General features: G+C 66.2%; 10 protein-coding genes across 10 annotated transcripts in view; 5 read left to right on the top strand and 5 right to left on the bottom strand.

Annotated features, from left to right (window-relative positions):
- Positions 1 to 392: 392 nt before the first annotated feature.
- On the top strand, positions 393 to 9,196 carry F751_1743 (A disintegrin and metalloproteinase with thrombospondin motifs 12; the record flags this gene model as incomplete). Its single annotated transcript, XM_011399450.1, has 10 exons — positions 393 to 459; positions 639 to 856; positions 1,167 to 1,300; positions 1,481 to 1,582; positions 1,771 to 1,855; positions 2,067 to 2,170; positions 5,341 to 5,409; positions 5,616 to 5,853; positions 6,302 to 7,113; positions 7,324 to 9,196. 10 exons carry the CDS (start codon positions 393 to 395, stop codon positions 9,194 to 9,196), a joined length of 3,702 nt encoding a protein of 1,233 aa, XP_011397752.1.
- Positions 9,197 to 9,759: 563 nt separating this feature from the next.
- Positions 9,760 to 10,038, top strand: F751_1742 (hypothetical protein; the record flags this gene model as incomplete). The annotated part of the gene is made up of 1 exon (XM_011399449.1): positions 9,760 to 10,038. One exon carries the CDS (start codon positions 9,760 to 9,762, stop codon positions 10,036 to 10,038), a length of 279 nt encoding a protein of 92 aa, XP_011397751.1.
- A 2,388-nt stretch (positions 10,039 to 12,426) lies between these two features.
- Positions 12,427 to 12,858, top strand: F751_1741 (DNA polymerase delta subunit 4; the record flags this gene model as incomplete). Its single annotated transcript, XM_011399448.1, has 2 exons — positions 12,427 to 12,632; positions 12,759 to 12,858. 2 exons carry the CDS (start codon positions 12,427 to 12,429, stop codon positions 12,856 to 12,858), a joined length of 306 nt encoding a protein of 101 aa, XP_011397750.1.
- A 399-nt stretch (positions 12,859 to 13,257) lies between these two features.
- On the top strand, positions 13,258 to 13,689 carry F751_1740 (DNA polymerase delta subunit 4; the record flags this gene model as incomplete). The annotated part of the gene is made up of 2 exons (XM_011399447.1): positions 13,258 to 13,463; positions 13,590 to 13,689. 2 exons carry the CDS (start codon positions 13,258 to 13,260, stop codon positions 13,687 to 13,689), a joined length of 306 nt encoding a protein of 101 aa, XP_011397749.1.
- Positions 13,690 to 14,005: 316 nt separating this feature from the next.
- Positions 14,006 to 15,278, bottom strand: F751_1739 (hypothetical protein; the record flags this gene model as incomplete). Its single annotated transcript, XM_011399446.1, has 2 exons — positions 14,006 to 14,620; positions 14,763 to 15,278. 2 exons carry the CDS (start codon positions 15,276 to 15,278, stop codon positions 14,006 to 14,008), a joined length of 1,131 nt encoding a protein of 376 aa, XP_011397748.1.
- Positions 15,279 to 16,125: 847 nt separating this feature from the next.
- F751_1738 (hypothetical protein) lies at positions 16,126 to 17,472 on the bottom strand (the record flags this gene model as incomplete). The annotated part of the gene is made up of 2 exons (XM_011399445.1): positions 16,126 to 16,824; positions 16,963 to 17,472. The coding sequence occupies 2 exons, from the start codon at positions 17,470 to 17,472 to the stop codon at positions 16,126 to 16,128; spliced, it is 1,209 nt and encodes a 402-aa protein (XP_011397747.1).
- Positions 17,473 to 18,032: 560 nt separating this feature from the next.
- Positions 18,033 to 18,386, bottom strand: F751_1737 (hypothetical protein; the record flags this gene model as incomplete). Its single annotated transcript, XM_011399444.1, has 1 exon — positions 18,033 to 18,386. One exon carries the CDS (start codon positions 18,384 to 18,386, stop codon positions 18,033 to 18,035), a length of 354 nt encoding a protein of 117 aa, XP_011397746.1.
- F751_1736 (Tubulin-specific chaperone C) lies at positions 18,145 to 19,633 on the top strand (the record flags this gene model as incomplete). Its single annotated transcript, XM_011399443.1, has 4 exons — positions 18,145 to 18,339; positions 18,569 to 19,028; positions 19,187 to 19,224; positions 19,529 to 19,633. 4 exons carry the CDS (start codon positions 18,145 to 18,147, stop codon positions 19,631 to 19,633), a joined length of 798 nt encoding a protein of 265 aa, XP_011397745.1.
- Positions 19,634 to 20,086: 453 nt separating this feature from the next.
- F751_1735 (Pseudouridine-5'-phosphate glycosidase) lies at positions 20,087 to 21,473 on the bottom strand (the record flags this gene model as incomplete). The annotated part of the gene is made up of 3 exons (XM_011399442.1): positions 20,087 to 20,352; positions 20,621 to 20,864; positions 21,102 to 21,473. The coding sequence occupies 3 exons, from the start codon at positions 21,471 to 21,473 to the stop codon at positions 20,087 to 20,089; spliced, it is 882 nt and encodes a 293-aa protein (XP_011397744.1).
- Positions 21,474 to 22,115: 642 nt separating this feature from the next.
- The window catches only part of F751_1734 (putative aarF domain-containing protein kinase, chloroplastic), a gene marked incomplete at both ends in the record, with an annotated part of 4,570 nt that continues 2,036 nt past the window's right edge, over positions 22,116 to 24,649 (bottom strand). Inside the window, 6 exons of the mRNA XM_011399441.1 lie at positions 22,116 to 23,033; positions 23,190 to 23,286; positions 23,464 to 23,519; positions 23,708 to 23,784; positions 24,040 to 24,231; positions 24,343 to 24,561. Of these exons, the coding sequence (XP_011397743.1) occupies positions 22,116 to 23,033; positions 23,190 to 23,286; positions 23,464 to 23,519; positions 23,708 to 23,784; positions 24,040 to 24,231; positions 24,343 to 24,561 (1,559 nt within the window). The remainder of the gene's footprint in view (positions 23,034 to 23,189; positions 23,287 to 23,463; positions 23,520 to 23,707; positions 23,785 to 24,039; positions 24,232 to 24,342; positions 24,562 to 24,649) is intronic.

The following is a 24,649-nucleotide window of genomic DNA, read 5'->3' as shown; positions in this document are numbered from 1 at the left end:
TAGCTGGACTCCGGACTGTTAAGCAAGAGTACTCCGAGTGTCCACAGTACCAGCGTCACGGAACTGACAGTTCTAGCTTCGACTTGGCAGCGTATTGCGAGTTCAAGGCCTGTACCGTACATGGAGCGGCATCTGAAGAGGAGGTTCCTGTCGGCAGACCGGGGCCGACGGGGTGGCAAGGTCGGCCTCCTCCTCGGCAGCTTGGCCCTGGTATTGGTCATTTCGGCATGTACCTGGCTCCCGAGTGGAGATGTGTGGTCAAAACTACAGGTAACTGAGCTGTTTCTGCGAGAGTGCCAAGTGTGTGTGTTGTCGCACACAGAACGGGTCTCGTTGCCAGGTCTCATTCCTAGTTCGTGCGTCGTGAGCTCTTCTCATTTCCAATCTCCACGATGCAGAGCGCTTCACAAGTTTCAATTGCCAGCAAGATCTCCGGCATAGCGGCTGGATTGGGCCAAGGTGGGTTGCATTCTGAGCAGGCTGGGCGCAGGATGACCTCAAGGGGTTGGGGAATCAGGAAGCTTCATGCCTCGTTCCCCTCCCCGTTCCAGATTCCGATTATTCCCAATAACCACAAGCAATCCAGGTAATTCCCCACTGTTCCAATCTCCTCTGCCATTTCCCCCTGCATGCTGCAGACCGACTTCCCTTGACCGCAGTGTGTACAAACACCTGCCCCAAAGCGCGAGATGGGGTCTGCCAGGATGGGAGGCAGGTCCTAAAGGCCTCCCGCCAGCAGCCCTTCCCGGTCCTCTGTGACCTGGGCACCGACTGCGAGGACTGCGGCCCCTGGATCACATCTGCCAGCGAGGAGCAGCTGGCGTGGACGCCCGTGGCAGACATTTTGGATGCCAATGTGAGCCGGTGGCTGTTGTCTTCTGGGTGTCCACGGGCTGGCCGTTGGGGCTGCACTTTGGGGCAGGGCCTTCCACTGGTCCCAGTGTGCTGACAGTGGCTGTTTGAAATGTACTCGGAGCACCTGCTTGCAGCTCAAATTCCCCTATGCGTAGCATGTTTGAGGGCTTTGTGACCCTACCCCAGGGTATGGGAGACACTCAATGCCCACGCCAGCTTCGATCTGCATTCCAAGTGGTCCATCCGCCTGCATGCCCGAGACCGACCCAGATGCTTACGCTGACCCACCACCCAAACTCCTCCTGCCCCAGATGACCATCACGATGCGGGAGCTGGCACTGCCCCGCGCCTTCAGCTTTGCGGTCACCGACCCGCGCATCGACGTCGACGTGTCGGCACAGGTCATGGCCTACGGCTACTTTGAAGGTCACACGTTCCGCATCTGGTGCGACTGGGTGAGGGGGCGGGACAGTGAGGGTGCAAGGCACCTGCTGTGATTCATCTTTGTGTACCACTGTTGCTCGCAGCGCATCAGATGCACCGACTGGTCTGCGCACTCCCCTGCAACATTGCCTATGCCAGAATTCATGGCAACCCCCTCCCCTCACCCCGAATCGTTTCACAGGCACGACATCTTCATGGACTGCGGGACCCCAGGCAGCCACTTCATTGATGTGGGCGGCAACTTTGGCTACTACTCGGTCATGGCCGCCGTGTATGGCTGCAGGTGAGGGCTGCTGTGAATTCAAGGGAGGGAAGTGAGGGATGAACATCATGACCCAGGGCTCCAACCTCAGCATGTCCTGGAGCCTGGGTCGGGTTCCTGCCTAGGTTCAAGGCTGGGGTCCATGGTGAGGGCTCTCACCCTCCGCGCGCCGCCGACTGGACACTCGCCCCACGCCCCCTGCCGCACAGGGTCACGTCTTGGGAGCCTGTGCCCACCTTCTCTGCATACTTCAAGTACAATGCGCTCCTGAACGACGTGGCGCATCGGATAGAGGTGGGAGGTGGAACTTGTTCCGGCCAACTCTGTCCAGGCGCCGTGGCAGGCAGCCCCATCCAGTGCCCAATGTTTGCCCATGTGCCCTCGCCCAACACCTCGACACTGTCATGCATGCTGCCGGTCAGCCTGCCCAGGCGACCGAATGCAAGCTCACAAACACACTCCCAAGCCCACACGCTCCCCCCCACCACACACACCTCCTCCTCAGCTGCGGGAGGCCATCGTGAGCGACGAGGACGGCAAGGAGCTGACCATCACCATCCCCAACCACGGCATCCTGGGCACCGCCGGCGTGGACGGCAATAACATCGAGTGCGCGGGGAATCGGCCGACGAGGCATGTCTGAGGGCGGGAAGGAAGGGAAGCTGAGGGGTGTGTTGCGGGCGTCCCGGCGGCCGTATATACAATCATGTGTGGGGCGCCGCGCCGTGGACTATCACCTGCACTCCAGGCCCACCTCACACGCCCTGCAGCTGTACTGCATGGATGCATTGGCTGGTCCCCGATTCTCATCTCCTTCATCCCCTCACTCCTGACGTCCCCTTTTCCCAACCCCACCTACCAAACGCACAGCCACTCGATCGACCAGGGGCCCTGGAACACAGTGACCAGGAAGACGGAGCGCGTGGACTCGGTGGTAAACGGTCCCGTGCTCCTCATGAAGGTGCGGGTTGGGTGGGGCCACCTTTGGACGATCCGCACAGCAGTCTGCAGCGCATCGGCCTTGCCGCCAGTTCATGCACACACGTCGGCGCCGCCAGATCCCGCTCGCTGGAGCCCAGGCCTGTCTGCTGCGCTGGCTGGCCCCCACACAACCACCTTCGCACCCCTCCATTCCCCCGCTGCCCTTCCTCACTCACACACTCAAACAGTCTGCTTGCTCCCCCCCCCCCCAAAAAAAATTGAGTGCAGGTGGACGTGGAGGGTCACGAGCCGGAGGTGTTCCGCGGGGCCAAGTCCCTGCTCCTGGACGGCTCCATCCAGAACATCCTGTACGAGTACTCCCCCGGCATCTTCGAGCGCACCTTCCAGTGGGAGCGGGCCGCAGCCATGCCCTCCACCCTGCTGGCCATGCTCAACCTGGGCTACACGGCGGTGGACGTGCCCTCGTATGCGCGGCAGGGCTCTCGGCTCACCGACCCTACCGCCGTGTTCTCGGTCGGCGCCGCCAGCCTGGTGCATGACCTGGAGGACTACGCGCGCATCGGCGAGGGTTCGCTGGGCGGCTGCCCCACCGCCCCGGAGCTGGCGGCGGCGGGGTGGACGCGCTGCGCCTCCATGCCCGAGGCGCTGCATCCCCAGTCCTACCACTCCGTCATCACCCACAACACCAACGTCTGGCTGGCGCGGGGGCGGCCGCCCGGCTGGGACCCGGCCGGGGCCGCCAGCGTGATCGACCCGGGCGCGGACCTGGCCGCGGCGCCCTACTACGCGCCGCACGGCGTGGGGCAGGGGGGCCGGGTCTGCAACGGCACCGCCCCTGAGGCCCAGGTGCAGAGCCGCTGCCCCTGCACCGCACCCGAGGTGTGCGGCAAGCTGGCGGCCGTGGTGGAGGCCGCGCCGCACCTCTTCATTCCCGCGGCCCCCAAGACGCGGGCCGACCCCGCCGCCTTCCAGGTGGAGGACTGGTGAGGGGGCCTTGGTGAGGGCAGGACGAGGCAGGACGACATCTTGGGCGCTCCGCAGTGCATCTCACAGTGCCAGCTGGTGGAGGCGCGGGCAGGCTGTCTGCTACCCCGAGGGCGGGACGCAGGTTCCCCTGGTGAATCGCAGGCACGCCTTGCCTCTGTTCAAACAACCGCTTGCTGATTTTCAAGTCTGGACACAAGGCAATGCAAGGAACATGGAGGGAGAATCCTTCATGAGTCCGCGGACCAGCAGGACCCATTGGCTGAGGCTGAGCAGCTGAAGGATTCCAGATGGCGAAGTTTACCACAGTCATATCACAAAGCGCTGGTGGGAAGCACGTCGCACTTCTGTGAAGTACCACAGGCTGCCATCGCCAGCACGGCAAGCAGACGAATGTTCCTGGTTTCCTCAAAGGCACCAGATTCAAGCGCGTGGCGCGCCAGGTGCGGACAGGGGGTCTCGAGCGACAGCATGACCATTTCATCCGACAGCACTCGTCATGGTCGTAATTAAACGCCAGTAATTTTGAGTACGGGCAGTGCAGGAATGGGCGCCAGGTGGCTCCCCATCCGACGAGGGTGCTGGGCGCTGCTCTTGCTCGCCATCGTGAGCACTTGCCGCGCCTGGAACTCCTCTAACACATGCGAATTCATAGAAGAGCAGCCGAGATACGCGGCGCTCCGCGCCGACCTCCGCCTGGTGGCCAGCCAGAGCAGTCTCTACCTGGGTGATGCTCTGGCTAGCACCCTGCAAACCGCCCTGGGCCTCCCGCCCTGCGCCATACAGCTGAGCCAGGGAACGGCCTGCAACCCCTCCGAGGCCGTGGCATCCTGCTCCAGACCCTTTTACGTGTGTGGAGAGCAGGCCATGTCGTCCGACCTCCACGCCCTGGCGCTGACAGGCACCTGCCTCGAGGGCAATGCCACGGCCGTGCCGGCATGCGACCTCCTCATCGCCAGCCCCGACCTCCAGGACCTGGCAGCCTCTGGCAGCTGCAAGGTGGCTTGCCTCACGCCCAGCTCAGGCGAGGCTGCAGTGGGGTTTGCTGCCGCGATGCCACCCACTGTCAACCAGGACACAGGCTGCACCCGCTTCAGCCTCAGCGTCCTGCTTTCGGAGGGGGAGGAGGTGGAGGAGGTCTCCGCTGCCCTCACCAGTGACGCCACTGCTGCAGCGGTGGTTGGCGGGGTGGCCAACTTCGCCACCCGTTCCACCCAGTTCTACGCCACACCCGCAGGCGAGCAATGGGTTTGGACAGGGGGGTGACGTGACGCCTGGTATTTGACTGTTGGGCCTGATGGGGTGTTTTGTTGGCCTGCCGTCTTCGTAGCGGAGCAGCGAGACCCCATCAGTAGACAAGGACTGGGCCCCTTGAAGCCTTGTGTCTCGCTAGAGACTCAGGCTGCTTCAAATCTCTCTCCTTCCTTTCTCATCTGTGTCGCATCTGTTCACGAGCAGGCGTCGAGGTGATGGTTGGCTACGGCCCGTTTCCCCCACCCTCCCCCCCACCCCAGTCCCCCCCCCCGCCGTACGTCCTGGGTGGCTAACTGTGATTTGATCCATTGCAGAGTGGTGGTCTGTTGCAGTCTGTGCACCTGCTTGCTGGACAGCCGGCCATGTCGGAACCAAGTGCTGCAGCAAGCACATGCCGACAGCCTTCAGACTCCCCGTGCAGGCCCCCACCCCCACCCCCACCGGTGCTGCCGCTGCAGCCTGCTCCCCCTCCTCCCTCCCCCCCGCCCCCCCTCCAATGCCTCCTCGTCCACGGCTCGCCTGGTCCTGGGAGCCTGGGGCGCATGCGAGGGCGACTGCGGGCAGGGCTGGCAGACTCGTACCGCCACCTGCACTGCCAGCACGGGCGACGTGCTGCCTCTGACGTCCTGCACCAGCGCTAGTCCCCCGGTGCTCCTGCAGAGCTGCAGGTGGGTGGGCGGAGTGGTGGGTTGTTGGCTCTGTGGTTCCAGCTGGTTCGGGCAGAGGTCTTGCATGCGGCTTGCTGAGAGCCGGCGTACCTGTTGACCACCGTCCCCCCGCCTCACGGCTCCCTATCAATGCAATTTCTCTCCAACACTGAGAATCAAGCACCCCAAACCCACCTCCGCCTCCGCTCCTCCACCACCCTCGCCAGCCTGGCCACTCCCTGCGCCGCGGCTCACTGGAGCTACGGGCCCTGGAGTGGGTGCGACGCGGCGTGCGGGGGCGGGGAGGCCAGCCGCAACGCCACCTGCGTCGACGGGCCCTGCACGGAGCCCGCCGCCCTGACGACGGAGTGCAACACGGGCGCCTGCACCGCCCACGCCTGGCGCACGGGCGACTGGCAGGCCTGCAGCGTGACCTGCGGGGGCGGCGGCTCGCAGAGCCGCACCGTGAGGTGCGTGGCGGTGGACACCGGCGCGGCGGCCGCCAGCTCCCTGTGTCCCGCCGCGGCGGCGCCGGCCGCCTCCCGCGCCTGCGGCACGCAGGTCTGCGAGGTCTGCACGGCAGGCACGTGCCTGCACGGCGCCTGCTCGACCGGCGCGGCCTGCGCCTGCGAGGCGGGCTGGACCGGGTCCCGCTGCCAGGTGACTCAGGGGATCTGGGGCGGGGAGCTGGGGAAGCAGAGCGCCTGGCGCTGCGGCAGGCAGGGGCATGGCGTGAGGGCGGGGAACTCTGCAACCTCGGCCCAGGAGAGCATCGCCCAGGGCCTGGGTTGCCGCCGGCGCTGCAGATTCGATCGAGGCGCCCTCTGATCCAGCCATGCCGATGCGCGCACCCTACCCACCCCCGCCACCTTTCGACCTGCCACACACCCTCCCACTTCTCTCAAACGCTCAGGTGCCGAGCAGTTGCACCTCCGGCAGCGTGGACGCCGCCGGCGCCTGCTGCGACTCTGGCGTCGTGTCCGGCACCGGCGCCTGCTGCCCGTCTGGTGCCTCGCTGGACGCCTCCGGCGCCTGCTGCGGCGCCGGCAAGGCCCTGGACGCCTGCGGCGTCTGCGGCGGAAACGCCACGGCCGTCGACGCGCTGGGTGCCTGCTGCGCTTCGGGCCAGCTGGATGCCGCGGGGCTGTGCTGCGCCAGCGGCGCGCTGGACGCTTGCGGCGTCTGCGACGGCCTGGGCACCTCCTGCGACCTGGCCCTGTCGCTGCGCATGGGCGTGAACGCGAGTCTGGTGAGCGATGGCGGGGTGGAGCAGGCGCCGCTGCAGGCCTACCTCGACGCGCTGGGGCGGGCGGCGGGCGTGGACGGCCTGGGCCAGGCCGAGGACCTTGCGCTCAGCACCGGGGGCAGCAGGAGGAGGCGGCGGGCTCTGCTGCAAGCGGGGGGCCCGGCCACGGTGGGGCAGGGTGGCGCCCAGGATGTCGGCCTGGACCAGACCGCCGAGGCACCGAGCCCGGCGCTGGCCGCCGGGTCCCCGTCCACTGCAGCCGGGTCCCCGTCCACTGCAGCCGGGTCCCCCGTCACAGCGCCCACGCCATCGGCCTCCGGCGCCTCGACGCCACCGACAGTCCTGGCGACGCTGACCGTGCCTGCGGACTCACGGACGGGGAACTCGCCGTGGACGCCGGGCTGGTTTGCTGCCACCCTGGTCCCGGGCGCGGTGAGCGACGAGGCCGTCCAGCTCCTGGCCCCGGCCGTGGCATCCAGGTGTGTGGGAGGGTCGGTGGTTGTGGGGCTGGTGGCTGTACTGATAAAGGGGTGACGGGTGGTGCTCGAGGGCAGGTTTGAGGATGAATGCAGCCAGATGATCGCCTGGCGACCCTGGAGGATGATTTCGTTGCCCAAGACGGGCATGACTCATGCTCACAACCCCTGCCCCGCTGTCAACCATCCCCCGCGCCCGAAACCCCGGCGTAGCGTGGCCGTCTGCGGCAACGGCGTGTGCGAGCTGGGGGAGGTTGGGCAGGCCGGGTCCGGGGTGACGGGCACCTGCCCCGCCGACTGCCCGCTGGCCACGCCGGCGGGGTGCAGCGGCGGCTGCGGCGCGGGGACGTGCCAGGCCGCCGCCGGCACCTGCCTCTGCTGGCAGGGGTACGCCGGCGAGCGGTGCGCGACCTGCGCCGCCGGCTACGCCGTCGGCGCCGCCGGCGCCTGCTCCGCGGACGTCGTCGCGCTGGGCCTGCTGCGGTCCCAATCGCAGTCTTCGCCGGGGCAGGTGCCGCACCCCGCCCCCGCGCCCGCCCCCGCCCCCGGCCCCGCCCCCGGCCCCGGCCCTGGCGCAGTCGCCTGGGCCCCGCCGCCCCCGCCGGCCAACGGCACGGTGGAGGACGCCAGCGTGGCCTCGGGCGGGCCTCCGCTGGGCGCCATCCTGGGCCCCGTGCTGGTGGCGCTGGCCATCGCGGCGGCGGTGAGCACGCTGCTGTGCGTGCGACGGCGGCGCCGAGCGCTGTCCCGTGCCGGCTCGCCCTTCACCCCCGCGCCCTCGAGCGGGGGCGGGCCCGACCTGGAGAAGGGCGGCGGCGGCGAGCCCCGAGAGGTCAGCCTGCGCGAAAAGTACGGCAGCCCGACGGGCGGCCGGGGCGGAACCGACCCTGGCAGGATCGCGGCCGTGCACATACTGTGCGACAGCGACGACTCGCCGGGCGGGGCGGCGACGGGGGGGAGGTACGACGCGCAGGCCAGTCCCCTGGGCCCGGCGGGCCGCAAGGTGGCGCTGGGCGGCGCGGCCCTCCTCGCCCGCTCTGCGGGGCTGGAGCCTCGTGGCGCGCGGGAGGTGGGAGGGGTGTGGCGGAGGGTGGGGTCGGACCCGGGGGTCGAGGGGTGCGCGATGTCGGGAACGGGTCTGGGGCAGCTGTGCATGGGGATGCACCGCCGTTCCCCGCCACTTGGACCGCCTCGTCACCGGCAAGGACGTGCGGTGAAGCGCGTGGCGAGTGCCGCGGGTGACCCATCCCTCCGCCGCCGCGCAACCCCCCTCGACCCTTCCTTCTCCACTCGCAAGGCGCCGCGCTTCAACGCGGCCCTGTACCAGTGCGAGTCCAGCGGCGGCGACGTCCCCGGCCTGAGCGGCGGCGTCAGCGGCGCAGCCTGGTCCCTGGACTCGCGGACGCCGGCCAGGGCGGGCGAGGCCGCGCGCCGCGCGCCCACCGCCAGCTCCGGCTCCAGCGGGGCGCCAGGGTCGGCGCCGCGCTGCGCGCCGTCAGCGCCCTCCCCCGCGGAGACACGGGGCTCGGCGCCCCACGCCTGGGGGGATGCCGGGCCCGAGGCGTCGTGCGTGTCGGCCTCGGCGCTGGCGGGCGCCAGCCTGGCGGTGTGCCCCGGGACGGAGGGGGGGCGGGGGACCGGCAGCGTGGCACGCGGACCGGACACTGCCACCAGCGCCGAGCGGTCCGCGGCGCGCGCCGCGGAGGCCAGGCAGGACGCCGAGCTCGACCACTACCGCATGGCGATGCGGGCGACTTACACCGGGCCCCCCATCGACCCCCAGGCCCGCCTCTTTTACAATCCGGCCTTTGCCACCGCGGCCACGCCGTCGATTGCGGCTCCGGGTGGCGTGCAAGGGCAGGAGGTGAGAGGCAGCTCGCCGGCTCGCGCGCTGGGGTCCGCGCCGGCACCGCATCCGAAGCCCGCGCATCCCACCGCCCAGGAGGGCGGGTCCGTGGCGGGCCGGGGCGCCGCGGACGCCGCGCCCAACCCCATCGAGGCCGGGCTGGCGGTGAGGCGCGCGCGACTGGCGGCGCTGCACGCCCACGGGGCCGGCGCGGAGTCCGTCGATGAAGCGGCTGGGTGAGGAGGGGGAGCTGTGCGGTGGTGTGACTCTGGCGGGGTGGGGGCTGGTGCTGGGATGAGGTCGAGAGGTGGGTCACTGGGGGCAAAGCCTGTCGTCGTGTCGCGAGCCTGCAGGACGAGGGGGAGCCGTCCTGGCTCGCTGAGGAGCGCTGCATGCCCCTCCACCCTGGGTCCGAGGTCCCTGATCGCGAGGCACCACTGCCCGCCCCCTAGTTTCAGGGTCCCGGCGCCGCCAGTGGCCCCAGCTTCCCCAGCCCGCCCCGCCAACGTCAGCGGCGGCTCCACCACAACGCTTGACCTCAGCGAGGTGCTGGCGGGGTATCGCCAAGGCCCACTCTCCCTGGGGCCTGCCGTGCCGAGCAGGGAGGAGCCCCCGGTGTCGGGCGGCCCGCGGGAGCCAGGGGCCGGCGCCGAGGCGCGCGCCGCTGCAGAACCAAGAGAGGACGAGTCGTCCGACGACGACGATGAGGGCGAGGGCGCCGAGTCACGGCCCCACCACGATCATGACCGGGGTTTGTCGCCCTTTCCCGAGGCCCCCGTGGCCTCCCTGTCCGGCGACCCGGCATGGAGCGGGAGCAGCAGCAGCAGGGGACGGCCGGCAGCCGTGCCTCGCCTCAGGCTGGGGGCGCTGACCTCGCCACCCCAGGTGCGCTGGTGGGCGGCAGGCGGGGTGTACTGGGAGGGGTGGCAGGCCCGGGTGTGCTGGGAGGGGCGGACCATGGGTGTGTATGGAGAGGGGGTTTGGCGCGGCGCTCCCGGGTGCTGACCTGGCTGGCCCTGGAGACCGGCAGGGGCCTGGCTTTTTTGGACCCAGCCTCAGAGCCTTGCACCCCAACCACCTAACGCCAATGTTACAGGCCCCGCGGGGGACGCGGCGGCGGCCACGCCAGGGGTGTCCAGGGTCAGCGACGCCCGCACCAGCCTCACCGACGGCCTGCGGCGCTGGCTGTCGCCCTTCATGGGCGCCAAGACCAGGCGGGTTTGGGGGCGAGGAGGGGAAGGGGGGGGTTGTGCAGGGTGCGCCGACGGGAGGCACACGGTCAGGCTCCATCAGCGACGGGGCTACCGCCATCTCACCCACTCCTCGCCGAGCAACCCCCGCAGGTCATCCACCGACTTTGCAGCAGCGCCCGACGGGGTCGACCCCGTGCGGTCAGGTCGGGACTGGAGTGCACGGCTGACTGAGCGAGGGCTGGCCACGCCCACCTCCTGGAGGGGCGACTCTGGTGAGGCTGTATATTTGGAGGAGGGGTTGGGCATTCTCGTTGGCGAGAAGTAGTGTGAGTTGAGTGGAGTTACCCTTGATGGGTCGTTTGATAGTTTACAGAAGCTATGGAGTCCTGGGTCAGCCGGAGTACCTCTTCCGGCTCCCGAGCTCATCCCCGGGCTGCAACCGCAGGCTGCGATGGCCACGATCCGTCCCCTGCGCAGGCATGCTGCGGAGCCGGGCGGAGGGCTCTTTGGACACCGTCTCGCCCGAGAGGCGCCGCAGCTACGCTGACTCAGGTGGGGGGATGGCTGTGATGAACGGTGTCTGGCAGCATTGACCTGGGTCCTGACACCCTTTCTCACGCGCCACCAGATGTCGACGGGCAGGCGCTCCAGTGGGGGCCGTGACATATTCCCTGCAACAAATCGGCAGGTCCTCCCCGCCCAACCCAGCAACCATTGTCCATTGCACAACTCCACAGGGGCCAGGCAGGCTTCCTGAGCGCCAGTCCCTCCCGGCACAATGTCAAGGAGGGCGGGGGAGGAGCCTTCACACAGGCTGGCCTTCTGAGCTGCTGGAGCCGTTCTGGAGGGTGCTTAGAGATAAAATCGACCCTGACATCATCTTGCACCAAATCCCTGGAGCTGAACCGGCTCCAGCATTGCGTTGGCGGGTTTGGAAAAATGACTGGCCATTGCTTGTTCACTGACCCTGATCACCCCTGCGCATGCATCATCAGTAAAACATGTGGCACATGTATCCCAATCGTGAGGGGGGGGCCTGTGCACTAGGTCCTGATGCCCGCGTGCTGGTGATCCAGGCACACACCAATCCTTCCTACATAAATATCAACGCGAAGGCAAAGAGTGCAAAATATGAGGTTTTCGAGGCGTGAGAGCCGTGTATACTAACCACCTATACGATATGCGATCGTATCGTTTGGAACATTCGCATACGGGGACTCGAACCCCGGTCCCACGGGTTTTCTAAGATCCTCTGTGTCTCGCCCGAGAGGCGCCGCAGCTACGCTGACTCAGGTGGGGGGATGGCTGTGATGAACGGTGTCTGGCAGCATTGACCTGGGTCCTGACACCCTTTCTCACGCGCCACCAGATGTCGACGGGCAGGCGCTCCAGTGGGGGCCGTGACATATTCCCTGCAACAAATCGGCAGGTCCTCCCCGCCCAACCCAGCAACCATTGTCCATTGCACAACTCCACAGGGGCCAGGCAGGCTTCCTGAGCGCCAGTCCCTCCCGGCACAATGTCAAGGAGGGCGGGGGAGGAGCCTTCACACAGGCTGGCCTTCTGAGCTGCTGGAGCCGTTCTGGAGGGTGCTTAGAGATAAAATCGACCCTGACATCATCTTGCACCAAATCCCTGGAGCTGAACCGGCTCCAGCATTGCGTTGGCGGGTTTGGAAAAATGACTGGCCATTGCTTGTTCACTGACCCTGATCACCCCTGCGCATGCATCATCAGTAAAACATGTGGCACATGTATCCCAATCGTGAGGGGGGGACCTGTGCACTAGGTCCTGATGCCCGCGTGCTGGTGATCCAGGCACACACCAATCCTTCCTACATAAATATCAACGCGAAGGCAAAAAGTGCAAAATATGAGGTTTTCGAGGCGTGAGAGCCGTGTATACTAACCACCTATACGATATGCGATCGTATCGTTTGGAACATTCGCATACGGGGACTCGAACCCCGGTCCCACGGGTTTTCTAAGATCCTCTGTTGGTGGTAGCGAATTTGTTACCACAATGTTGCGGGACACTCCGACACCCCCCGCGCAGTCCTCACAATCGAGGCGTGGGCTGTGGCCGAAGCTCTCAGACTCACATACTCTGCAATACTGAGGTGATCCCATCCGTGAAATATAAAACAAGCTTTCGATTTGTTGAGATCCGGTGCCCATCACCTTCCAAGCCCCTTCCCCGGTGTGGAAGACGGGTCCCCACTACACAGCCGGGGAGGCAGACCCAGAGCAGTCGCTGACTGAGAGAGCGGGAGCAAGGATGTCCAGCGCTGTTTGGAGCTCATTCAGGCAGAAGAGGCCCGGGAGCGAGACTGCACGGCCCGAGAGCAAGGCGGGGTCCGGCACCAAGCCCGCTGCAGCACCCAGCATCGAGAGCCTCGATGCCGAGGAGGTGGAGGCCCTCCTCCGCCAATTCGACATGACCTCCAAGTATGGGCCGAGCATGGGGGTGACACGATTAGAAAGGTGGGTTTCCAGGAGAGGGGCGGTAGGCTAGGCTTTTGCGTTGTATCAGTCGGTGCAAGGGCGGTTAGAGTGTACGGTTATCCATCTCTGGCTGCTGACACCATCCCTGTATGCCTTGGTTCGCAGGTGGGAGAGGGCTGTTGACCTGAAGCTGAACCCCCCAAAGGAAGTCAAGGAGCTCCTAGACCTCCCAACCTCTAATCCAAAGAGCTGCTTCGACTGGTGACAGAGATGCCCCCAGGACCCAGGCTCCTGGGCCATACTGATTATGTATGTGTGTTCGTTTGGAACATTCGCATACGGGGACTCGAACCCCGGTCCCACGGGTTTTCTAAGATCCTCTGTTGATGGTAGCGAATTTGTTACCACAATGTTGCGGGACACTCCGACATCCCCCGCGCAGTCCTCACAATCGAGGCGTGGGCTGTGACCGAAGCTCTCAGACTCACATACTCTGCAATACTGAGGTGATCCCATCCGTGAAATATAAAACAAGCTTTCGATTTGTTGAGATCCGGTGCCCATCACCTTCCGAGCCCCTTCCCCGGTGTGGAAGACGGGTCCCCACTACACAGCCGGGGAGGCAGACCCAGAGCAGTCGCTGACTGAGAGAGCGGGAGCAAGGATGTCCAGCGCTGTTTGGAGCTCATTCAGGCAGAAGAGGCCCGGGAGCGAGACTGCACGGCCCGAGAGCAAGGCGGGGTCCGGCACCAAGCCCGCTGCAGCACCCAGCATCGAGAGCCTCGATGCCGAGGAGGTGGAGGCCCTCCTCCGCCAATTCGACATGACCTCCAAGTATGGGCCGAGCATGGGGGTGACACGATTAGAAAGGTGGGTTTCCAGGAGAGGGGCGGTAGGCTAGGCTTTTACGTTGTATCAGTCGGTGCAAGGGCGGTTGGAGTGTACGGTTATCCATCTCTGGCTGCTGACACCATCCCTGTATGCCTTGGTTCGCAGGTGGGAGAGGGCTGTTGACCTGAAGCTGAACCCCCCAAAGGAAGTCAAGGAGCTCCTAGACCTCCCAACCTCTAATCCAAAGAGCTGCTTCGACTGGTGACAGAGATGCCCCCAGGACCCAGGCTCCTGGGCCATACTGATTATGTATGTGTGTGTGCACTTTACGAATATCAAGCCCCTATGCGCCTGCCTAACCCACCATAGGCACATCCACACCCATTCTGAGAAGAGAGGTGGCAGATGAGATTGCGACTGGGCATGACTGCAGAACCCAATGATGGGTGGTCAAGTGGGTCTCCCTATGACAGGCTGCAATCACTGCACTTCATCGCCGATACCTAAATCAACAACATGTACGATACCACATCTCCATAGTTCCAGGCCACGCAGCTGTGGGTACGTCGCACCAGTCCAGCTCAGCAAAACGGAAGGAGCCTCCAGCCCGCAATGGCATCTGATCTTTTCCTCATGTTGGCAGCTACTTTGTCGCACACATACTTCATCTGCCATGCCTTCTCCAGTTCGGTCAGGGCTCCCTCCACGGCGCTATGTGCTGCAAAGAAGCGTTCGGATGGGAGGGCATCCAAACCCATTGGGTCCCAGGCCTGCTCCAGTGCCACAAGTCGGGCCTTGACATCTCCGCTAGCCTGCCCCACCTCCCCGGCATCGATGGGGGGGTAGACGAGCAGCGCCTGCCTACCCAGGGACTTCACCAAGTGGTCGGCCTTTGGGATCAGTACCTCCCACTTCATCCAGTCGAAGAGCCCCTGGGGCTGGTCCTCGAGCAGCGGCCTCAGCAGGGACAGCATCTCAGCAGCCCTGCTCAGGACCTCCAGGATGGCCTTGGCTGTGATGGAGTCTCTCCTGCTCACCACCACCTCCCCTGGGTCGTCGTCGCTGCCCTCCTGGTCCTCCTCCTGAGCAGATGCCAAACCTTCCACCTCGTCCCAGCACCCGTAGTCATCCTCAGGCGACGGCTCAAGGTCCAACTCCTCCACCTCACGCCGGGCCTCCTCCGCCAGCTGAACTATCTGCCGGGGGGACGCGGGGCGCCGGGTGGCGCTGAGTGGCAGGCGACGCTGTCTCTGGCACTCTCAGAGGCAGGTGGTCAGAAGTCCTCCCGCCCCCCACCACCCTTCCCGAACCGCATACAGTACCTCCTTCAGTGCTCACCCCGTTCAGCCTGCGCGCCAGCACCTCCCTGTTGGTCCAGGACGCGCGCTCCGCGGCATCGCATGCCTCCATGGCAAGATTGACGGCACGGCGGAGGGTGTCGGGGCGGGATTCCAGCGTGCCCATGCTGGCCAGCGCCTGCTTGGCGGCCTCGGAGATGGAGGCCAACAGGTTCCGCATCCAGAAGTGCAGGGTGGGGCCGGCGGAGCGCGCGCAGCGCGACGCCGCCGTGCTCAGCGCCCGCCCGGCGGCCGCGACCTCGCGGAGATGGGACTCCAGGACCGGGGGCGTCGGCGCGGGCGACCGCCCGTCCCAGAGCGCCGCCAGGCTCACCAGGCTGTGCCTCAGAGTGGCCACCGCGTGCCGAGCATCGGCGACCTCTGCCTCGCTGACCTCGCCTCGAGGGTCCTCGCAGATGGGGGTGTTGCGCACCCTCTCCAGTGCCTGAGCCAGGCTGGCCGCCGCCTGGTCCTGCAGCCCTTTCACGCTGATTGTGCCCCTACCCTTGCGCCCCATTGCGGACCCAGGGTACAGCTGGGGTTGAGGGGTTTTCTACTGCTCCGAACACTGGACGAGCCCGGGCATTGAAGGGAGTAGTGAGGTGGTGGCATGGCAGGGCGGGCAGGAGAGCTGCTCGATCCTCATCCCGGCTTATTGTTCCCTCACCTTGCCGTTGTCGCCCGTGCGCACCTTCAAAGGCTCTTGTAGTGCGTTCAACGCACAATTAATCTCGACCCTGATGCTGCTTGGTGCCTGTGTGGAGGGAAAGTCGGCATCATGAGGCACAGGGGAATAGGGGGGCCGCTGCCGGGCCCGTCAAAGTCGGCTTTCCGCTGCAGCCTGTCCTCGTCCGACTGGAGGATGTCACTCACTGCACCTTGATGTCATTAAATGTGCAACACGGAAGAAAGCTGCCGTTTTGGCCATGGGTCGGGAGAGCTGTCGTCCAAGGGCGGCATGCTCATGCTACGCGTGCCTGTTTTAGATTACCTGGACAGAATGCCATGCAAAGGACGAGAGCACACCGTCCAAGATTCTATTTCTCATTGGATTGCTTCAACATGACTTCCCAAAACAGGCGCTGAGACCGCAGTCAAAAAGGTTTCCCCTCGCCAATCATGTGCAGCGTTTGACTTCGGGGAATGGGACCCACATCGAATATCGAAACACTGCCATGGGCAAGAGACTCTGTCTGTGTAAGTCTGCTACACCCACTGTGAGCGGGACACTCAATCCCTCTTCGTCACACTGCAACCTCATCAATCACTTGCCCCCTCCCCTTGCCTCCTGCATCACTACAAGCACAAGATCATGTCCCTGGAGCTTCAGGCCACGCATCTGGGTGTACATCGCGGCCAGCATATCAGCGCAGCGTGAAGGAATCGAGCTCCATCCTCCTAATGGCACCTGCCACCTTCTGCGTCATGTCGACGAATTCGTTGCCCATGGACATCCTCTGACAGGCCTCCTCCAGTTTGGTCAGGGCTCCATCCACGGCGTCATATGCTGCGAGGTACCCAGTGTAACGTCGGGCATCGAGGCCCTCTGGTCTCCAGTCCTTCATCGCATGCAAGTGGACGTTGACCTCGCTGCCAGCCTCCCTGACCTCACTGGGGTGGAGGGGGGGGTAGACAACCACCGCAAGTCCATCCAGCGACTCACCCAGCTTGTTGGTGTTTGTGATCAGCACCTCCCACTCTGCCCAGTCAAAGGATCCCTGGGGCTGTTCGTCGAGCAGCGGCCTCAGCAGGGACAGCATCGCAGCGGCCCGGCTCAGGACCTCCAGGATGGCCTTGGCTACGTCGGAGTCTGCCCTGCTCAGGGCCAGCTCCTCCGACTCACCGCCGCTGCCCTCCTGCGCCTGCTCCCGACCAGGCCCCTCCCGCTCGCACTCTCCCCCGCGCGCGCGGGCGTTCCCGGCCTTCTGACCGGCAGCGCACGCGTCGAGTCCTCCCTCGCCACCTTCAGGGACGCCCTCGGCCCCGTCGCAATCGCCGGTTGACATCGGCTCGAGGTCCAGCTCTGCCAGCTCGCGCCGGGCATCCTCCGCCATACGGGCAACCTGATCGCAGGGTGCGGAGCGGGCGGCGGTGAACAGCACAGTCTCTGGCTCTCAAAGACATACGCCCAGACTTCCTCCGGCCCTCCCCCCCCACGCCCACCGGACCCCACCTCAGAATCACCACCTCTCGACGCTCACCGTGTCCAGGCTGTGCCCCAGCGCCTCCCTGTTGGTCCATGCTGCACGCTCCGCGTCATCGCACGACTCCACGGCGAGGGCGGCAACGCGGAGCACGGCCTCCGGGTCGGGCGCGGGCACGCCCGTGCTGGCCAGCACCCGTTTGGCGGGCTCGACCACGGCGGTCATCGCGCGCACCACCTCCTTGCGCAGGGTCGCACCACCGCGCCGCGCGCACTGTGCGGCGGCCGCCCCCAGCGCCCGCGCGGCGTCTCGCACCTCGTGCAGCAGGGACCCTGTGGCCTTGGGCGGCGGCGCGGGCGACCGCCCGTCCCTGAGCACCGCCAGCTTCACCAGGCCCATCTTGAGAGACTGCACCGCGCCCCGGACCGCGGCGACCTCCAGCTCGCTGACCTCAATGCACTCCGACACGCGGTGGGTGCGCTGGTCGTGCACCCACCCCAGGGCCTCGTCCAGGGTGGCCATCACCTGATCGTGCAGGTCCTTCACGGCGACCCTCTTGTGCCCCATTTCGCACCCCGACCGCAGCTGGAGTTGAAGGCTTCCACCTGCTCCTTGCACTGGTCAGGACCGGGCGGTGGGTGGGGATTGGTGAAGGGCTGGCACGGCAGTGCCGACACGTCAGCTCCATTTCCCCAAGCCTGCGTCCCTCACCTTGCTGTGGTCACCCTTGTTCGCCTTCAGACACTTTTGAAGGGCGTCCACGGCACAGGGACTCTCGACCTTGATGATGCTGGGAGCCTGCGTGAGGATCCAGGGGGCAGAATGGGGCACGGTGGAAGGAGGGGGTGCCGCAGGCTCCGGTCAGGGTCGGCGGGCCTCTACTGCCAGTCTCCGCCTGTATGGAGAGCAGCGATTACCCCACCTTGGCGTCCATTAAATAATAAAATGGAAGGAGTTCGTTGTCCATATGACCTCTTGCTGGCCACCAACAGGAATGAGGGGGGTGTCGTCCGAAGAGAGCGCTTGCATGCTGGGCGTGCCACTGCAAATTCCACCTGCGCACAGCCATGCATACGACGGTGGGAGAACGACTCCAATGACCATTCCCCATCCCAGAGCACATTGACTCATTCAAAGTATTCTGAATATGCATACATAGGATCTTTGGAGATCGCACTTCTGAAGCCTTCCCCCTGACAAGTGATCCGCAGCTTTGACCCGGCGGCAGGACTCGAAGCCATGGCGGAGGCTGCAGCACCGTCCGGCCTGGCGGACGCCATCTCACGGTGGCAGCGCCGAGAAAGGGATCGAGAGCTCCACTCCGCGGACAGGGCCGTGCTAGCGGCGCAGGAGGCGGATCCGAGGGAAGCCACGGATGTCTTTCTGGCTCGCCATGCAAGGGAGAAGGCCGCTGCTGAGGCTCTCGTTGGGGCGGTGAAGGGCGACAAATCCGGGGAAACCCCTGCGCGAGACGCAATCATGGGACTCCAGCAGGCATGTTGGGGAGCAGGGATCTGGGGCAGGCTTCGTGAACCCGCCTGGTATCACACATTGTTGCGTGTCATTGTTATGCTGCGGGTGCTCAACATGCCTTGTCGCTGGGTACAGCCAAACGGGCTGAAGTCTCCAAGATTACGAGGTGTAGCCTTCTCTGACGCTGCAGGGCCTGGCGGAGGCGTCCTACTGGCTCCCCCAGTACGACCTGCGCCGGCTGACGGCCGAGCTGACGGACATGTCCGAGGCGTTGGAGGAGACTCTGCGCGCCTCGGGCCCTCGGCGGCGATTCGCCTTTGCACCCACGCCCGAGCCGGCGGGCACGGTGGAGCAGAGCGCAACCCCGGCAGCGCAGGCAGCCGAGGGTGAGCCTCCGCCCCCGGCCTCAGCCGCTGCACTGCAGGGCGCCACACTCGCCCAACCTCCGCACAGGCCGTCCACGCTGCACTTCAACTCGTCGACGCTGCCGAGTGGCTCCCCCTTGGTCGTGAGCGGGGAGGAGGTGAGCTTGACGGGACTGCGGGACCAGGCCATCATGCTGCTGGGCTGCCCGGCCGCCCTGTATATCGACGATCTGGAACGGTGCAGCGTGACTGCGGGGCCCGTGGCCGGCGCCTGCCTCATCGAGGGTGCGCGTGCGGGGATTGCTAGGTGGGGAGGGGAGCCCCATTGCTCCACTTGGGCAAGGAGGCTGGGGGGGTTCAACACTATGATTGATGTAGCCCAAGCCAGCCACCACACCTCCTCGCCTTCCCACCGACCTTTCCCGTCCCTGGATACCTCGCAGGGGCGAGGGCGTGCACCTTCAACCTGGCGGCGCACCAGGTCAGGATCCATGCCTCGCACGACACCCGATTTCACCTGCGCTCCTCCAGTGCGCCCATCATCGAGCACAGCTCCGGCCTCGGCTTTGGGCCCTTGCAGACATCGTCAGGGCCGGGACCCTCCCAGGAGGCAAGTGCGGAGGGGAGGCGTGGAGGTTGCAGGGTGCGCCATGCTGGGGCAGCGATCGGCTGACTGGGCCTTCCGAGGCATGGCCTACGAGTACATAACAGTGTCTGGGCAGCCCAGCGATCAAACCATTGCCGCGGCATGCTGACAACGTTCCACACAATGTTCAACCCTCCAGGACCTGGAGGGGCATGGGCTGGGGGAGGATGCAGGCCACTGGGCCCGAGTGCTGGATTTTGACTGGATCAAGTCCACCCCCTCTCCAAACTGGGCGCTGCTGTGATGCTGGTCTGCTTGTTGGCAGGGCTCAGAATCAGGCTTGCAGCATGCAGAGACTCCTTCCTCCCTGCTGCTCATGTGAAGTCCTCTGGCTTGTGATTGCACGTCATGAGGGCTCGATGAGGTCTCCAGGTGGTGCGTGCAAACAGCGTGCACGAGGAGATTCTGGAGCACTCTTCATGTGAGAGTCGGTGTACCAGGTCCTGCTGCCTGCTTGCTGAATCCATGCTCAACAGGGGCACATCATGCATACCCTTGCATTGGCCACAGCGGTCTGCCAGGTTGTGCATGGGCAGCCACAGCGGTGTGATTTCCACGTGCCGGCGCCTCCTTCCTCGCTCCCCTGCTTGCGTCCCTGAAGGCCACACGTCTCATCGACAGCGCTGTTCCCCAGCTGTGCGCCCCGGCAGCTGCACCACCCCTTCCCGGCCGCGCATCGGCCCTGCCACAGGCCGCTTCACCCCTCTGTCGCCTGGCCCTGCCCGCCCCTCCTCAGCCGTGACAGCTCCACCGCCACCTCGGCGCCCACCCTGGCGTTGTTCAGGATGAGCTGGATGTTGGCGGCCAGGGATCGCCCCTGCGTCAGCACCTGGATCCTGTCCAGCATGAAGGGCGTGATCTCGGCGCCCTGGATGCCCTGCGCCTCGGCCTCCGCCAGAGCGGTGGCCGTGGCGGCCTCGATCTCTTGCCCCTCAGCCGCCAGGTGTTCGGGGATGGGCACACCTGGGTGGATGAGTGGTGGGAGAACTGTTTTTAGGGGCGGGAGTCGTGGTGGGTGTACGGCTGGAAGGTAAGCAGCACGCAGCAAAACAACGCTCCGTCGCAATACACATACATGCAGACAAGCTGCCAGACCTGGGGGGAGCAGATCTCATCCATTCTCTCCCTCAACCCCCGCACTCCTTCCTGTGCATTTCTTTTCTTCCAAGACCTCCCCCTCCTGACCTCCCCCTCCCCAACATTCCATACCCTCTTCCCCCCAACAACACACCCAGGATGAGGCCGGAGGTCAGTCCCAGGCGCTCCTGCGCCAGGACCATGCGCGCGAACCCCGCCGCGTCCTCGACGCGCAGCGGTGCGGCGCAGCCGCTACGCGGCGTGAAGAAGGCGGGAAACTCGTCGGTGCCCAGCGCGGCCACGCCCACGCCCGCCGTCTCCAGGACCTCCAATGTGCGTGGGATGTCCAGCAGCGTCTTGGGCCCGGCGCAGACCACGGCGATGCGGCTGCGCGCCAGCTCCGCCAGGTCCGCCGACACGTCCAGCGACAGGTGGCCGCCGCGGTGCACGCCACCCAGCCCCCCCGTGACGAAGACTTGGATGCCGGCGGCGGCGGCCAGCAGCGCCGGGGCGGCCACGGTGGTGCTGCCGTCGGCGCCCGCCGCCGCGACCGCCGCCAGGTCGCGGCGGCTGGCCTTGCGCACCGCCGTCCCCGCGCGCCCCAGCCGCTCCAGCTGGGCGCGGGTCAGGCCCACCGTGGCAGTGCCGCCCAGCACCGCGATGGTGGCGGGCACGGCGCCGGCGGCGCGCACCGCGGCCTCCACCCGCGCAGCGGTCTCCACGTTGGCGGGGTGGGGCATGCCGTGGCTGATGATCGTGCTCTCCAGCGCCACCACCGCCTCGCCCGCCGCCAGCGCGGCGGCCACCTCCGGATGCACGTCCAGCAGGCAGGCGGGGAGGGGGGCGGCGCCGGAGGCCACGCGGAAGGTGGCGGGTGCCGGGCGCACGCGCGGACGCGGGGTGGGTGGATGGGGATGGGGGGCGAAGCCACCGAGTGGGTCGCCCTTGCGCCGGGCCGCCAGCCCGCTGCTCCTTGCATGGGATAGGCTGGGCGGGGCGCCAGGCATGCTTCCTGTGGATGTACCTGTGCCGAGGGGCCGGAATTGGAGTGTCATGAAGGGGTAGTCCTACAGCAATATCATCGCATTGGACCAGCTGGTCCTGGGCCTGGCATTGGTGGCTGATTCCTCTGGCCGAGGCAAAGCTGCCCCTCCGAGAAACAGCAGACATACGCAGATACTCGCCTGTGCAAGAATGTGGGTATGCAGCGTTATACTGCGATCTACATCCACCGATCCTCGCATTGGCTATCAGATCAGCCATCGTGGGGGCCGGACCTCCAGTGCTTGGGCCTCACGCTTCTTGCACTGGCAGTGCAATTACTTACTAGCCTGCAGTGCAACACGCCTGCGCGACAATGTGTGGTTTTGTTACTGCCTCTCGTGCTTGGCACTCAGGATTGATGGGCGCACAATCGCCGCGCGGGCCCCTGCTGTGCGCGGCCATTGCACTGTACCCCTCCGGCTAGGGTTGTGCACCTCGATTTCGTGGTCGAGGCGCGCGCGGTCACTCTCTCTTCTCGCCCCTGCAGCCCCATGGCACCATGCGCTCTCTCACACCGACCGCAGCAACAAAAAAGACAAAGGGGAAAAGTATTTGCAAGCGCGCGGGGTGGATGTTCAACAGGATACTTCGCATGTCGCGGCGACTTAGCCTAACCAGGATGCCGGCGCGGCGCTGTCAGCCGGCGCCGGCCTCGTCAGCACCATTGTGCCCGCGGTGCCTTTCCCGCGGTAGCCCGGCGCGGCCAGGGGCCTCATGACCGGGGCCCTGGAGATGCCGGGGTAGGTGGCCGCCGAGGGAGGGCCCGCTGACGGCGGCGGCGGGCCCTGGGAGGCGGTCGGCACGGTCGGCGTGGCGGCTGCGGCCGTCGCGCGGGCGTCGACCGCGCCCGAGCCTGACGGCCCGCGTGGCGCGCCCGGCGCCGTGCCGCTGTCCTCCCGCGCGACGGCGGCCACGAACTGGATGGCACGGGAGGAGAGGCGGGAGGACAGCGCCTGAGCGACGGCCAGCGGCAGCTGCGCGGCCACCGCCCGCTCCTCCTTCCCCAGCGTGGCCGACTCGCGCGCCAGCCAGCGCGCGGCCGAGGCCACGGCCTCCACCCCAGTCCACGCCCCGTCCAGGCTCTGGTCGGGCGGAGGGGGCAGCGACCCCGCCGCGTGCGCCGAGGCGTGCGCCGCCGAAGCGTGCGCCGGAGCTGCATGTGCCGAGGCGGGCCGGGCGGCTCCACCCACCACCGCCCCCGCCCCTGCGACGGGCTGCTGCGGGTTCACGGCGGCGGCCAGGCGACGCATGCCCTCCACCTGCTCCACGTCGGCCTCCTCGGCCAGCGGCGGGATGGCGAAGAGCACCGACAGCGTGGCCTGCGCGGCCACGGAGGCGAAGGGCAGTGCGGCGGGGCCGCCCTGCGACTCCGGGGCCAGGAGGAAAGCGCGCAGCTCGCGCCGCGCTGAGCCCAACACGCCGTCGGCGCCCAGGCGCCAGGAGGAGTCCACGCCCTTGGCCAGCTCGTCCACCAGGATGCTGCGCAGGAAGTCGCCACGCGGGCTGAGCAGCAGGCCCAGCGCCTCGGCGGTCGAGGAGGAGGGTGGGGGCCTGGCGGCGGCAGCGGCGGCACCGTCAGACGCCGAGGGTGGGGCGGCGGCGCCCACACCTCCTGATGCCGCCGCCGCTGCGGCGCGGCGGCTGGCGCCGCCCTGCGCGGCCTGCGCCAGCAGCGCCACCAGGCGGTCGAACTGGAAGCGGCCGTTCTTGTACAGGAGGGTGAGCAGGGTGGAGCGCAGCTCGGGGGAGGTGTCCAACAACAGGCGGCGAGCGACCCTGCAGGGGCAGGAAGGGGGTGTGAGTGTGCGAGGTTGTGCGGTGGATGCAGGGACTCTGAAGCTCGGTATGCGTGTACGTCAGGACAACCACTGGAACTTGGGGAAAGGGGGGGCCGAGTGGCGTGCTAGGGCCGGTGGTTTGCACTGGGCAAAGCCGGTCAACAGCCTCGCTCACCAGGGGTAGGTCGCCCCCAGCACTTTGTAGTCGGGGTTGCTGGCCAGAGCGATGCCCTGGGTGGAGGTGAAAAGGGCCGAAATGTACAGAGGGGAACGACGCGAGTCTGCCCCGCTCGAGGCAACTCCATGGCACACGGTGAGTTTGACCCCACAAAGAGGGTGCTGCTGTGTCCAGCACTCCTTGTAGGTACCCAGCTGGCCTAAGTCCCAGTCCCCCCAACCATTGAATGCATCTTCCATACCTCCAGCACAGACAGGGAGCGGACCAGCAGGGTGTAGTAGGAAGGGATCTGGAACTTGAACTGGTACATCGTGTTTGCTGCGGCAGGGAGTAGTGAGGGAATGGAGTGAGAAGCTGCTGGTGAATACGCGTCGCAGGCGAGCACGCCTGTCATCCGTAATGCCATTGGTCAACAGCTTCACTGGTGCCCCAACTTGGCAGGTAGCCCCTCAGATGCAGGAGTGGGCCCTTTTCCTGATCCACTCCTCCTCCACCAAGCTCAGCACAGACAGCACCCCGACAATAGGAGGCCGTAACACCCCCTCCTCCCTCTCCCTCATCCCCATCACCCACCCAGGTCGTTGGACAGCTCCCCAAAGGACAGGTTGTTGACGCCGCCGGACAGCGCCTCTGCAAACACGCCTGTCAGCGCGGCCACGACCTCCTCCTTTCTCCCTTCGGAGGGCAGCATGCCCAGCATTGCAAAGTCGTCAGCCAGCGCCTCGTACTCCCGATTGATCAGGTGCAGGGTGGCTTGCAGCAGGCCTCTATATGTGGGGTTTGGACATTGGGGGGAGGGTTTGAGATAGGGGTACTTGTGGGGTCTCTGGGGCGGCAAACCCACACCCACACAAGCAAACAACACACACTCCAAACCCCGCCTGCGTATGGTGCCGTCGATCTCGCCCATCATGCCAAAGTCGATGTAGGCCAGCCTGCCGTCCCGCGTCTTCAGCAGGTTGCCCGGGTGCGGGTCGGCGTGGTAGTACCCCTGCTCCAGCATCTGCTCCAGGCTGCACCGCACACCGATGTCCACCAGACGCAGGTCGTCGGAGCTGGCCGCGCCGCCTGCGTCCCCGGACCCGCCGCGGCCACCTGCGGTGCGCAGGCGCTGGCCGTCCACCCACTCCATGGTCAGCACGCGGCGCGTTGTCAGTTCGTGGTACATGCGCGGCACAAACAC

Source organism: Auxenochlorella protothecoides (assembly GCF_000733215.1).
Source record: "Auxenochlorella protothecoides strain 0710 unplaced genomic scaffold scaffold18, whole genome shotgun sequence".
NCBI classification, from domain to species: Eukaryota; Viridiplantae; Chlorophyta; class Trebouxiophyceae; order Chlorellales; family Chlorellaceae; genus Auxenochlorella; species Auxenochlorella protothecoides.
Note: the sequence above shows the minus strand (reverse complement) of the source record. Positions and strands in the feature narration are given on the sequence as shown.